The 15,163-nt window shown below is 43.5% G+C and overlaps 1 protein-coding gene across 1 annotated transcript; it reads left to right on the top strand.

Annotated features, from left to right (window-relative positions):
• Positions 1 to 4,177: 4,177 nt before the first annotated feature.
• On the top strand, positions 4,178 to 15,163 carry ctdnep1a (CTD nuclear envelope phosphatase 1a). Its single transcript, XM_030431918.1, has 8 exons — positions 4,178 to 4,945; positions 8,261 to 8,327; positions 10,764 to 10,882; positions 10,987 to 11,058; positions 11,289 to 11,405; positions 11,494 to 11,605; positions 13,204 to 13,288; positions 13,811 to 15,163. The coding sequence occupies exons 1-8, from the start codon at positions 4,841 to 4,843 to the stop codon at positions 13,869 to 13,871; spliced, it is 738 nt and encodes a 245-aa protein (XP_030287778.1). The 5' UTR covers positions 4,178 to 4,840; the 3' UTR covers positions 13,872 to 15,163.

Raw genomic sequence — 15,163 nt, 5'->3', positions numbered from 1 at the left:
GTTAGGGATATTGTTATTTACATGAGTGCTTTTCCTATTTGGTCTGAATTTTAATGAAATAAGTAAAAGTTCCCTTTGATATTACTGATAATGAATGAGAAGAAACCTCATTTTCATTAGTTTAATATTTATTACCCCAAAAATTTAGACAATAACAAGGATAGCCCCAAATAACAAAAATTGACAATGTCAGTAGCGGGTGTTTCCGCCATTTGCCGCAATGACAGCTTGACAGCGACGTCTCATGCTCCTCACTAGCCTCATGATGTTGTTCTGAGGCAATGCGTTCCACTCCTCAACAAGTGCTACACGCAGTTCTGCCAGGTCACGTGGGGGTGGGGTACGATCATCCAGTCTCTGCTTCAGCTGGTCCCAGACGCGCTCTATGGGGTTCAGGTCAGGGGACATTGCAGGCCATACCATATGAGGCACTCCGACTTCCTGAAGTCGAGCTGTGACAATTCTGGCACGATGTGTTGGAGCATCATCATGCATGAACAGAAAGTTGGGGATGTGCTGGCGGAATTGGGGGATGATGATGGGTTCTATGATGTCTCTGAGGTAAGAACGTGCAGTGACTGAGCCATCTACAATAACCAAATCTGTTTTGCGCTGACTGGTGATGCCTGCCCAGACTGTTGCACCTCCTCCACCAAAGGGAACCCTGGGGACAATGTTGACCTCGGCGTATCGCTCACCTCGCCTTCTCCAGCAACGCTGACGACTATCATTTCTGTGCAAGGTGACCCGACACTCACCAGTGAACAGGACGGTAGACCACTGCTGCATTGTCCAGGTCACATGGCCTTGTGCCCACTGCAAACGTTCACGGCGGTGTCTTGGTGTCAGTGGAGTCACCTGCAACGGTCGTCTGGCATTCAAGCCAAAGCGGTGGAGTCGGTTTCGAATGGTTTGTCTGGAAACCCTAGTACCCCTCGCATCTTGTAACCGGGCCTGCAGCTGTGTGGCAGTTACATGACGATGTCTGAGTGCATAGGTCCTTAGGTACTGGTCGTCGTTGCGGTCTGTCACTCGTGGGGCTCCACTCCTGGGTCTGTCACGAACTCTGCCAGTAGTTCTGTGTCTTGATGCAAGTCTGCTGACGACACTTTGAGACACACCAAGTTCACGAGCAACATCTGACTGCCTGCCACCGCCCCGAAGGCGCGCTATGGCCAGTTGGCGCTGCTCGTCCGTTAAGTGACGTCGTGTGTTCATGGCTGTTTGAATGATGAACTTGGAATGACTTACTGACAATACCAGCTTTTTATACCCACATAATGTTGAAATTGATGCCACATTGAAAAGGGTTGTCTTTTAGTTTTTTGGTATTGGCCCCAATATGTAAGGCACACTGTACACAGTGAGACCATAACGTGGAAAACACAAAATGAGATGTGTCCATCACCCCAGTACAATTGCCTCCCTATCCCAAAACTCTCTGAAGTGAAACCAACACCGTATGTATGTGTAGCTCTCTTCATAACACACAGACAGGTCGGTTCCTTGAAACGGGCGTTTATTGCTTCTCCATGTCTTGCTTCTATGGTGCATCCACGTCTTGGATCCACTTGCGAACTATAATTTTGAATGAACATAACGCAGAATGAATGAACATTCGCGTCGGAATAAAGCGACACTTAGTACAAATTACCTCGTTGGCCGCTTGTCATGAAAAGAGTTTCTTGAGTCCTTAGAAAGCTTCTTTGACTGCTTGCATGACTTCAGCTAGCAATCATAACAACTTTGATGCTATTTAACGGAGCTTAGAAAGGAAATTAACTCCATTGGAGTATATGGTCCATCAGTGAAATGCGTCGTAGTAACACAACAGACGAACATTCTTCTTCTTCTTCTTCGCGGTTTTACGGCAGCCGGCATCCAAAAGTTGCATTGCTGCCACCTATGGGACTAGCACCTTAGTGCTCTATACACTACTATACAGCCCAGTGTCTTTTAAGAATCTGAAAAAACAGCTTTTTCCCCTCCTGCTTGACCCCACTTCCGAAATACTTTTGAGAGATACTTCTTTTAATCCAATTTCTTGCAATTCTCTGAGAAGCTCTCGTCTTTGGCGGTCATATTTTCTGCGAGACATCAAAACATGTTGTACTGTCTCAGGTTCCAGACAGGAACACCAGCCACTCTGGTGTTTTCCTAAAATAAACAAAGTGCTGTTCAGAAATGTGTGACCAATTCTCATTCTAGAAACAATAACCTCTTCCTTACGTCTAATCCCCCCCCTCTTTTGCAGATGTTAACTGAGTCGGTTACCCTACTAGATAATGATATGATAACTGTACTTTTACCCTCTGCCTTTGATAGACTTATGTTGACATCTACAGTTTCCTTTAGAGCAGCTTCCTTGGCCAACTTATCAACCTTTTCATTTGTTGTAATACCGACATGAGCTGGGACCCACAGAAATGATATTTCTACCCCTCTACTTTTCACATCTCTTATTGCCAGAAGAATGTCATATACAAGGTCTTGTCAACTCTTTGAGGATCCTTTCCCAACACCATTGATAGCTGACACAGAGTCACTACATATCAAAACGTTATGGTTCTGGATCTGCTCAGTCCATTGCACTGCCGTCAGGATTGCATATAATTCCACTGTGAACACACTTAGGAAATTTGAGGTTCTCTTAAAAGCTTGGGCATTCCATCCCTGCACAACGAAAGCTGCTCCTGTAACGCCTGTTTCTGGATCCTTCGAACCATCGGTGAAAATGAATATGTGATCCCGATATCGTTCTATTATATGACACTGGAATTGATGCACCAAATTTGACTCAGGATTATCTGATTTAATCTCAAGTACCTCTAAGTCGATCTTTGGGACCTCCAGTTCCCATAAAGGAACTGATGGCCACAGTGCTCCTGTACAAACGTTCTTGTCATATATTGACATTTCCCGTGCCACTGCCTTCCCGGTCCATCCAAAACTTGGAAGTCTTGCCACCTCTCTCTCCCAGCTTTTCTGTATTGTTATTTTAACTAGGTGGTCATCCCTTTGACCCATCAAGCTGACCCAATAGACAGAGTGGCATTTCTCCTGTTTCTACCTGTAACGAACATACTGGAGAGGATCGCACAGCTCATGTACATATTCTAAGTGCCATCGCTTGGACTTTATCTAATCCAGCTAAAACTGATTTGGCTGCAGATCCATAAACCAAACACCCATATTCAATTCTTGCTCTGATTAAATATGCATAAATTTGCTTCAAAGATGCTACATCTGCTAACCCATACTGTTCCAGCAGACGAACACTGGTTCCGCACAGAAACGTACAAAACAAAACGCCTTTAAACTCATATTAATTTACAACGACACTCACAGTATGAAATCCGCTGAGTCTCTCACAGTATCCCTAACTTATTGTGAGCAGTGTATATTAAAATGAAACGATGCCTTTATCTGTGTGTTGACTTAAACTACACTGCATTTTCATAAAATGTCATATTGCACGTGCAATGTCCAGACTCATGTCCTCACTTCTAACAGTAGTCTGATGCGTTACAGGACGATGTATCGCAGGTGTTCAGGTGTTGCTCCTCTCCTGTAAAATACTGAGCGCTTGTACATTTGTACAGATCCTCCAGCCATCCTGCAGAACAAATGAAACAATCTGAGAGGGAACAGTGGGATTATAACCCCTCTAAAGTAAAGAGACCTTCTGAACAGTGATCTGAAGTCACGTGGTGATGTATACATAAACTGATTTCATTGTAGATGATGTTGATACATTTGGATTTCTTGGTGGGTTTCCATTTCCAATTATTATTAGCATTTCTGAATCCTAAGTGTCAAATGAGACCGAAGTAATTAAATAGATTGTAGTCAAACTTGTATTAACTGACACTTGTCTAACCCACACGCCCCTGTCCCTGATAAATGTTATTTTAAAAAAAAAGTATTCACCCACACATAGAAATGTTGATGTTGTCTTACAGCTGATCACAGTGACACCATGAGGTCTAACGACACCATGAGAGCAGGACTCTACAAACACACACGAGTCACCAGAACTGACGAAGAGTAAGAGAGATGCTGAAACATGTCTGAAAGCTCGAGCCGACTGACTGATTAAGCCGGTAGATTTCATCAGACTGGCCTCAGACTCAGACTCGCTCGTCCACGTCTGTTTATTTTCTTTCCACGTGGACGTGCTGCGCGCAACCACAGGATTCCTCGCGGAAGTGACGGCAAGGCGGCGATGGCGGCTCGCAGTTTCATTCCGGATTTCCACTGGACTACAAACCGAATCTAACGGAGCCGGCTAGACTTTTGTGAACTTTTGTAAAGCTGTCTCCCTTCGGACGCCGCGCACAGTGAAGTCACGTTGAAGCGGTGCTTGACAACGAGCGGCCCCAAAGGTTTTTTTGGGTATTTTTGTCCTAGGTTCAAGGTGGTCACCCTGTCGAGCTAGCGGTAGCTTGGTGGCTACTAGCTAACGTTAGTTGGTGCACAGCTAGCTCCAGAGCTAGCTTGTCAACGAGCTGCGTGCTAAGGTCCATACAGCAGCAGCCGTCGTGCAGCAGCTTTTCTTTTGACCACGTCCACGTTTGTCTCTCACAGTTACAATGAAAATGTTCTCTATTTAACGTTAGTTGTGCCACAAGTGTGCAGAGCGAGGTACTCACACGTTTGTCTGGCCTCAATTGTCTGTCAATTTGAATTGCTAGTTTGGCGGCTGTGGCTAAAGACGGATTTTGACTATCACTAGCAAGCAAGTTCCTTCAGTAATTGCCCCAACAACTTCGGGCAGAAGCGTGTTTGCAGCTGAGAATCGAAGTTGACTTGCTGTGGGGGTCTTTGCGTGCTCATCAACATGCTGAAGACCCGGCAATGTTTACTTGGCATCCGCACTTTTCTCGGCGTAACGTCGAGAATATGGGGCTTCATCATGTACATCCTCAGGAAGCACCTACGAACGGTGAGAACGGGGTTTGTGAAATGTGTGGCAGTCGATCCTGTTGTGTTTCTGTTGACATGTGAGCAAAATGATTACCTTGCTGTCTTTTCCAGGTGCTTAAACATTATTTTTCAGATCACGTCGACCTGTACGGATGCTCATCTGGCTCCCTGAGAGCTGGACTACCTGTGTTTCTCACCTGTGCGTCCATTTACCCAAATAATCTGCTAATATGTGATCAGATCCCAACCTCCCATTCAGACTCAGTATCAGATTTAGTGCTATATCAATCAGCTTAAAACTCTGCTTAAAAGAATATATTACATGGCGATAACATTTATTAATCAAGAAGTGTATAATAACGTGGACATAGGGTTAGTTTGGAAGAGAAAGTAATATGCACTTTTTTCCACAGCATCCAAGGTAAGGTCTTAAACTTGTTAACAACAGTTTGAAACCAAAGAATGATCACGTTGATGATGATAATAATAATATAAAATATGAAACAGAAAACCAGTGCATCCTCACATTTGTGAAGCTGAAACCCACAAAAACATCTGGCATCTTGACTTCAACAATGAATCTGCCTTCTAAATTGTAAGTTTTGGATGGTTGATTAATGGATTAGACTGTCCTCAGCTCTTTAATAGTGTATCTGGGGTCTGTTGAATGAATGGCTCATTCAGCTCCAGTGCAGAGAGTAAAAAAAACCATCCACATCCCAGCAGAGCAGCCAACTCGAGCCTTCAGGTCACCTTCAATCGCTTCGAAATGCCTCCACAATAAACATGGCATTTAACGTGACCGAGGCCACCTGCTTGTAGCTCACACGCGCACACAGGTGTCGTCGGGTCGTTAATAGACGCGCACATGTGGTGTAATATGAGTGGACTTCGACACGAGCTTCGGTATCAAGCCGACAAAGCTTGGAGGAGTGCCCCGTGTGGTGTAATCATCTCGCTGTTCGAGGTCCGTCTGCAGTTTATTGTGCGGCAGCAACACTTGCGGGTTGTCGACGGGCCCTGAGAGTGAGTAGTCCAGTCCATGTTATGGCTGAAGTGAGAGGGATTATGTCAGCACAGAGAGCGCTCTGTTCTCTCTCCCTCCCTCTGTTTCTCTCATTTTCACTCACAGTTTAGCGCTGTTGTTTACTTTATGCAATGCAACAGGACAGTGTCACAAACCGCGGACCCCAAACGCAGAAGGCAGTGTAACACAGGTGATCCTGTGGACGGAAACCACGATAGGTGATTTGACGAGGACCATTTGAAGATGTGGAGACTTCACCCACTGAATAGTGCAGTTAAAACGATAATTAATACACATTTTGGGCTCAAGGGGTTTCACAGTGCACCAAGAGACCCGACTGAAAACATTGGATCGATAAAAGCTCAATTGGATTATGACTATTATAGTATGACCAGGACATAATCCTGTTCACGCTGCTACTCTGTGTCAACAGATGACGAGGTGATTGTTTATTAATCTTACCGGTGACAACAATGTTGCGTAACGGTTCTACTTACTATCTCCCACATGAGTTCCTCTCCTGTGACAGATGCCCAGGGACCACTACGGGCAGTTGTGTGATGCCAGTCCAAGTAGTGCCGGATGGTGCACGAGTTTACAGGAACTAGTGCATCATAACTTTAGTGGTATTCTTAAGATCCAAATGAAACCACTTAAGATCCATTCGCTATTAACCCAAAACTTCCGAGGTGATTCATTAATTTGTTTATTAACAGGAAATAAATCTGCTAGAATTGTAATTAACAGCATTAGTATCATGAATGTATTTTTATTTAAGGCAAAAATGCCCCAAATTGTCTGGTTTCAGCTTCTCAATAATGACATTTGCTGGTTGTCGTAATCCTCTATGGTAGTAAACTTAATGTCTTTGGGAATTGTGATGTTGATTCTCAAATATTAAATTTTCTCTAGGTTTGTGGGAGATCTTATGTGGCGATGGGATTGAACGTTGTCCCTCAAGAAAACGTCTTAAGTTTCACATCATTTTGGACCGTTGATATAATATCTATGCACAAAAAGTTGGCAGAGCTGGACAAGACGATAGAAAAGTAACACCCAAAAAGCTGAAAGACAAAACTTGCCAAAGTCCAGTGGTGACCAACTACAACCATCAGATCTAAGAAAAGTCATTTAGTAGATTTTGAATGCGCTTTCCATTGATTTTACAGTCATCTGGCTTTGCCTGGGTGCTGTGCCTGAACTTTACAGTAATGAAACTGAAAGAATTAGTTGTTTGCAGATTATAGTTTCGTTGAAGTCATTTACCAGTATCCTGATTTCAGCTAGCTGCTTTTCTAACTCACTTATTTTAGATGAAAGAGTTTGAGTCATTGCCAGGTTGAGAGAGCATCATTGATTGAAAATTGCAGCCCTGGCACGGTGGCAAAGGACCCAGTCTGAGTCTCCTGGCCAGGGGTCCAGATGGACGCTCTTGGAGGTGCAGGGAGCTAAGTCGAGGGTTGAGGTCCCCCCGCGGTGCCCAGCAGCTGCTGGCACCAGTAGGCTTCCCCCGAGCTTCCTCTGCCAGGCAGCAGTGGGAGGGCACACCGAGGGAGGCCCTGTCCGAGGCTTAGGTACCAAGCAGCCCAGGCTCAGTCAAAGTCACCCTGCAAGTCTCCCTTTCTATGTGTGCCCCATGCTCGGCTGACACCCACCGACAGCTGGGGGGATATAAATAGCCCTGTGAAGAAAAGTGCAGAGCCCCTGGGCAAGAGAGGCACTGGAAAGGATCCTGTCTGTAGTCACTGACCAGAGGAGAGCATGAAGTTAGAGAGTGGGGGAGACGTGGGGGGGAGACACGGGTGAGAGCAGCGGTGTCCTCCTCCCCTGTTCTACTGCTCAATCTCTAATGTGAAGCCGAAGAAGCTGGCTGATTCCACAAGTACTGTGTCATCTGAAGGCTCAATATACGTTTGAGGATTTTATGGCTTTCATGCAGATATTTGCATCACGTCTGATTTAAATCATCCTCAGCTCAGTCGAGTTTCCACTGTGATGCTTTTTTTTTTTTTTTCAAATTGGATTATGGATTGCAGTAATTGAGATGACGTGGAGCCACTTCTCTTAATGCCCTCAAGGTTTCCCAAAACACTATAAAGGGCCTGTGTAAAATCACACAGATGTTATATCCTTGGAAATAAAGACGACTCTTTTAGAGCGCAGAGGAAAATGAAAAGACTGAACTAAAACACACATTTGAAACCCATCCACGACGTTGTTATGTCATTATGGCTCAGTGTATTGTATATGGTTTGTATCATCTGTCCAGGACTGACTGACTGTGTTACTTTCTGTGTTCACTTGCAGATAATCCAGTATCAGACGGTGCGATACGACACTTTGCCTCTGTCACCCATCTCCAGAAACAGACTCAGTGAGTACATGATTGCTTTCATGATTCGACTGCTCGGCTACATTTTTGGGGCCCTTGTGTGAGGAATTGTTGAACAAAATTGGATGAAGTATTGTAAAAACTACACTGTACCTCGAGGGGTTTATTTTTATGTGACGCTGGTTAGAGTAGATAGACTATCACAGTCGCAGCATATTTGTAATGTGGAAATTGAAGTCTAAGTCAAACCAGTCCGTCAAGTAAGAAGTGATTGTGCAGAGAAGAAAAGGAACGTTATCAACAATGTAACGACACACATTGTGCACAGACACACAACTTGACCCCTCTCTCAGGACATGAGTATTTATTTTCGGATGAGCCTGACAGCACTCCTCCTATAATGTAAAGAAACTCAGACGAACTTTAAAATTCTGTGCCATAGCTTACTATTACTACTAGCTAACTACAGTTAGGCTTCTGTCTGAATTGTGTCAGTAAACATGTTTGGCTACATTGGTTGGAAACTGTGTCTTTTAGCAGCGCGTTACCCACAAACAGTGGTTTTGCATCTAAGGCGTTCGGCTGAAGTTTTCTTCCATTCTTGCATCATAGACTGTATTCGTACGGAAGCCGTTTTCCTCTGACGTCATGCTAATGATGGGAAGTGAAAATGCTGTAATGATGTCACGCTTTGTCAAAAGTCGTATAAATAGAGGGAATCTGCAAATTGTTAAAATTTCACCGCTTCCTAGTTGATCAGCAACTGAAATGATGGACAGTGAAAATGTTGGATTTTTACTTACCTGGACCATAGCCTTCTCTGTGTGTGTGCGGCGCGTGAGTGTGATCTCAGAGAATATGGTATATTACAATTAAAAGCCAATCAAGAATAAGAATAGGAAGTGGTTCCGCTGTCAGTATACCTGAATTTACCCTGGATAACATCAGCACTTTAAAGGAAATGTAGTCTGTTGGCCAGCTGCAAATGTGACGTGTGAAGCAAACTGCCCGTGTAAAATACAGAGAAGAGTAGGAACAATACGTCACTGTAAATAACATTTGAATTTTTAAGTTTCACTACCCACAAAAAACTTTTATTAATAAGGAGGAAGCATACATACTGTGTTTATCATGACCTGTACCGAGAATGCTAAAATTAAAAGATGGCCGGCCAGTTAGCCACTGTGCTAGCTAAACAGCTACTGTTGCTATGAAGCGTTTGAGTAAACCGGTGAATGACGGTAGCAGGAACATATCAGAACACAGTGGCAGGGCTTCCTTCCCCCGACTCTACAGTGACGAGACGTGTTGCTGATGTGGAGGCAGAGAGGAAACGCTAGATGTTGCAGGCAGCACCTACACGAGCACGGACTGGTGTGTGCGCTCTCAATAAGCTTCCCTTCTGCCGCACAGAGCTCATTCAGAAGAACGCTCTTGACTTCTAGGAAGGATTGCGTTTCCGTTCCCCTTGACTCGTCTCTCGCTCGCTACGCTGACCTCAGCTGTAGGCCCAGGTCCAGTCTCAGTGAATGAATCATTCCTTTACATTCATGGCTGCTTAAAGGGACTTTTAAACTGTGCTCGTTCAATCTGTGATTCTTCATGTTGCTCTCACATATGTAATAGAATAACATCAGCGGAAAAGGCTCTAAGGACGTTGTATTCACATTTTCTGGAAGACCTTGAGGCTCCAAAAAGCTCCCTTAAAGAATTCTCTTGAATGCTGCTTATTATAATGCTGGATGTGCCAGCATTACGTAAGCCTATGATATCCACTTAGTCAAGCTTTCTCCCAATCATAATCCAACAATTATTCATGTAGTGATAGAAGAATCTTCTAAGTAAGCCCACTCAAATGTACTACAAGGACATTTTAACTGGTTATGAAACATTCTCAGTTTTATACTGATGCCTCTAAATGACCTAGATATGCAAACAAGGCCATCAGCGAGAAGATTGACTATTGCTATATAGTTATACTCGATGCCTGCCACTGTGTTGGAACTCTGAAAATGTGCTGAGAGTGAATAACGGAGTCTCACAGCCTGAGGAAAGAAGCTGCTCTGTAGTCTGGTGGTGTGGCAGCGGAGACTTCTGTACTTGAAAAGTTTTATTGGATCAGGATGTTGCATTCGGATCAAGATCTCTTTCAAGTGAGCATCGAGTGCGGAATTTAGAAAATCAAGTGTGTTTATATATGTGCACTTGTAGATGACAAAGACTGAAGCCAGTGTAAGAATCCCACTAGCGATGAGCTCTGTCTCCTCCTCTCACCAGTCAATTAAGATAAATAAAGTTAGGGATAAGGGAGAAATCTGGTTACTGAGCTGCTGCATGTACACACAGCTTCGACAGAAACCATGTTACACACTGCATGTAAAGGTTGTGTAATTTCCTGTGCAGCCTCATTTCTGCCGGTGGTTTCTTGTGTACATGTACAGCGTGTCACACATGTCCATATTCTATGATAAACTCCAGATGCAGTAAAGAGGAAGATTCTGGTTCTGGACCTGGACGAGACGCTGATCCACTCTCACCATGACGGGGTCCTCAGACCCACAGTGCGACCTGGCACGCCGCCAGACTTCATCCTCAAAGTACGAGCATTCAGACACATAAACATGTCCGAGCGCACGTTCACTGAAGCCTAAACGCTGCCCGTCCGCATGAACGCACTTCTAATGTTTGTTTCTCCCTGCAGGTCGTCATTGATAAGCATCCAGTCAGATTCTTCGTACATAAAAGGCCACATGTTGACTTCTTTTTAGAAGTGGTGAGTGTCAGTCTGTGATCGGGGTTGTGTGTCTGAATCCTAGATTAACATGGAGGGGAACAGTAAAGCACATAGCTCAGATCAGCTTTTATCCTGTTTGTCATACTGCACTCTGACACAGCTTGATGTCATAAATCTGTATTTGTTTTGGATAACGATCCTTCGAGACTCACTCTGAATTGTGTACTTCTATGTTGTGTGCTCTATACTCTGTGTGTGTGTGTACACAGGTGAGCCAGTGGTATGAGCTGGTGGTTTTCACAGCCAGTATGGAGATCTACGGCTCAGCGGTGGCAGACAAGCTGGACAACAACAGGAACATCCTGAAACGCAGATACTACAGACAGGTACCATTCTAACTGTATTAAAACGCTGTGTATTAAAGATGATGATGATGATGGTTGTTACATTTGTGTTTTTGTCTCTTTTTTCCAGCATTGTACATTGGATCTAGGTAGTTATATTAAAGACCTGTCTGTAGTACACGATGACCTGTCTAGTATTGTGATCCTGGACAACTCGCCTGGTGCTTATCGTAGCCATCCAGGTAAGACTCAGACATGTTACCTGTATGCAGGGTTCGTACAGGGTGCTTGAAATCCTTGAGAGTACTTGAATTTCAATGTTGTGTTTTCAAGGTCTGAAAAGTGCTTGGATTTTAGTTTAAGTGCTTGACATTATAACTCTGTGTCTTTCACAAAATTTGGATCAGACTGGATAATTAATTTCTGAAGTTTTTGCTATTATGAAACATAATTTTAGATGTTTACAGCATAATACAATGTACATTATTGTGATAAAAAGTGAAGAAAAAATAATGAGTTTATATATTCCTGTAGAAAAGTATTTTACCCCAGCAATAAGGTGCTGGAAAATCTTTAAAATGACCCTTAAAAGTGCTTGAAAAGTGCTTGAATTTGACCTTGAAAAATGTGTACGAACCCTGTGTATGTGTAGGAGTGCATGTAATACACCATTAATCAAAATGTGAACAAAAAACCCACAATGTGGCCAAGTGCAAACTGTTTTGTATGTATCAGTGTTACATTACAAATGTATCATCATAATAGTCTTCACTCTGAAGAGTAAAGTTGCAATGCAAAAATGTTCATTCGAGTAATTGTTAATCATAGCAATCACAATATCTGTCAACGTAATCGCAATGTGAGTTTTTCAAAACACATTTTTCCAGCGTGGAAAACGTTTCCCAAACTTGAGTCGTGGCGTTGTCAGTGTCGAACACAGGTGTAATGAATCGGCTAATTGGCTCCCGGTTGCAGTAATAGTTCCAGCAAATCTTCATTAGCGTTATTAGTTCCACCTGTGCTTGTTCTGCAAAGCCAATTCAATACGTCCGCTTTGATTTAGAGCTGCGGAGATCAATCGCCTAGTTGTCAACTGTTCAATTCATCTTCAAATGTTTCGACAATCAATGATTGGTTCGAGTTATGAGGGGGAAATGTTCTAATTTCTCAGTTCCTCCAAGCAAATATAATCAACAGATGAATAGACAGTGGCCATGACTGTTTTTGCAGCCCTCTTTTGATTCTGATTCAGTCAGAAATAATGAAAACATGTTTGTTTTGTTGGTTTTCTCATGGGCAGCATGAATCAAAACCTTTGGGAACCACTGAGTCGTCTTTATTATACTCCTCAGTTTGAAGTGACGTAAAATAAAACAATCAGCTGCTGGCTTATTAATCTCTTTAATAAGCCAGTAGTATCTCACAGTATTGCACATATTGCATATAAACCACAAGAACAGCCTAAAAATATAATGGGTTCCCTTATTTCTAGTTTTTTTTCCTTCGTACGCTTTTGTGACATCACAAGTTCGGCATCGAGCCACGAGTTAGCTTCTGTGTGCTCAGGTTGAGTTGTGTATTCAGCTGCTCATCTCCTGTGTACATTTGTCTTTTAACATATAAGATCAAATGATGCGCATCGATCTTGTGACGAGGCAGGAAGAAGACAAATAACCGAGCTGTTGTTCTTTCACTACAAAGGCCTTTATTGTTAACGCTCGAACACTACATTAAATCTGCAGCTCCTCTAACGCTCAGTGGCCTCTTTAACACAGCAGCAGGAAATCACAACCATGTCCGTTTCTCTGACGCAACTCACTGGCTGTTTTCTGCCCTCCAGACAATGCAATACCCATCAAGTCCTGGTTCAGCGACCCTAGTGACACAGCACTTCTTAACTTGCTGCCTATGCTGGATGCACTAAGGTAAAAGGGATTATAAAGTTGGACTGAAAGCAAATGGACAATGCAAACACTTTAACTCTTGTGCATACAGTCTGTATTCAAATGGGAGTATGGGTCGTTTAAGAGATGCAAGCAAATGACAGTTAACATTGACTGCAGGTAACTCCTTATTGACATTATTCTGAATATTGAAATATAATTGTCATACTTCCATTTCTATGATACAGTGCACAACCTTATTGATGAACTGAAATGTTACCTGTCTTGCTTGCAGCAACCAAAGGGTATCTTTAAGGTTTGATTAGAAGCTGCTTCTAGATGTTTTTGCAAATGGTTGATTATTTTGGGAGAAATTGGCTCATTTGCTTTGTTCCTGAGAGTAAAATAAGAACCTCACAAACACAGCGGTGATGTTGAAATCAATGCTGTCATCTCGCTCTCCGAATGAAAGCAAATGTCCCAATTTCATGTTGAGCTGTTCCTTTAATGGCCAAGCCGGTGAAAACATTCAATGTCAGGTAATCTGATTCTCTTTCGTCGTAGGTTCACTGCTGATGTCCGCTCCGTCCTCAGTCGAAACCTCCACCAGCACCGGCTCTGGTGATTGGCTGAATCGAGAGGGGGCGGGGCTTGTTGACCAGCCTCTTCCTCTCTTGCCGGCTTCCATCCTGCCCCTCCGTTCCCACACAGACGACCCACCAGCCCTCTCTGAGCCTCTCAGACGTGTGCTGAGGAGATGAGGGTTGGGGCGACCGCCTAAAACGGGATGAACAGTACGGGACCACCAGAGCCCAAAACTACTGAGGAGGGACGGGGGAGCCACCTTGTTTTTTTTTTTTTCTTCTATTTTTTTTCTTCTCGATTCTTTATTTGTATTTTTTTTTTTTTTTTCCAAAACAAAACGGAGCCTCTCTGCCTTATCGCTCCTGATACTGACTGTGTGCGTATGAAGATGAGCTTGTGTACATGAGTCAGAGTATGCTTGCTGAGTTCGTTAGTCCCTTTTTAAACTTTTTTGACAATTGGGAGGGGGGGGGGGGAAGAGGAGGATCAGCAAAGCAACAAAGACAATTCTGCGTTATTATTTCTTCTTCTTCTTCTTCTTCTCCATCACCACCAGACATTGCACTTAAGCAGACAACTCATCAATTTACTGTCTTAACCCCTCGGAGCAACTGAGTAGGGGAAAATAGAGAACCGCCCCTTTTTAGATCGACCTCATACCCCCGACAGTGACTCATTAATTTCTGCAGATGTGTTTCTCTTCCCCCTGAACAAGAATGGATCCGTTTAAATGGTGTAATCGATGGACTTTTGCTTGCAACATACCACCCACAGGCATTTTTTTCTGGACAAATAGCCGAGCAGCCTGATATTTCTTTTTCTTTTTTTCTTTTTTCCTTTTTTCCCCCCCAGCCATAACATCACTCTTTCCCCAAAGCTCCTCATGGGACTCGGTGATAAAGACGACTGAAGCGTTGTGAGAAGAAAAGAATGGCTTGTAACGATACGTGGACTGCCGTGCCGCCTTTCCATATCTGATTGTTTCTCTATTATAATATACGATAAATGACTTCTGCATACCATGACATTTCGCTCCTCCCCCATCTGCCATCTGATGCCATCCTGATTTCATCTAATAGGAATTGCACTTAAACATTTTTTTCTCCCCTTCTCTTTTCGTTGCAGTTGGTTTTGTATTTGATTCAAATTTGCAGCCTTTCCCCCATTCAGTTTTTACCCGCTCCGCTTCTGTATGGGTTCAACTATTAGACCCTCCGTCTTTAAAATGCCTTCTGAACAATGTCAGTCTTGTCAAGGCTCACAGCGGCTTCTTATTGGCTCTGTCTCCAGGTCTGTGTTACTAATAAAACACTTGTCAGTATCGACCAGTTA

The sequence above is a fragment of the Sparus aurata genome, chromosome 10 (genome assembly GCF_900880675.1).
Source record: "Sparus aurata chromosome 10, fSpaAur1.1, whole genome shotgun sequence".
Lineage (NCBI taxonomy): Eukaryota > Metazoa > Chordata > Actinopteri > Spariformes > Sparidae > Sparus > Sparus aurata.
The sequence above is the reverse complement of the archived record's forward strand: the minus strand, read 5'-3'. Positions and strand labels throughout refer to the sequence as shown.

Excerpts from the sequence above, each read along its gene's own strand:
- ctdnep1a (XM_030431918.1), top strand. The coding sequence starts at position 4,841 with ATGCTGAAGACCCGGCAATGTTTACTTGGCATCCGCACTTTTCTCGGC. Across the intron at positions 8,328-10,763 it reads CATCTCCAGAAACAGACTCA|ATGCAGTAAAGAGGAAGATT; the intron begins GTGAGTACATGA and ends GATAAACTCCAG. Across the intron at positions 11,406-11,493 it reads AACGCAGATACTACAGACAG|CATTGTACATTGGATCTAGG; the intron begins GTACCATTCTAA and ends TCTTTTTTCCAG.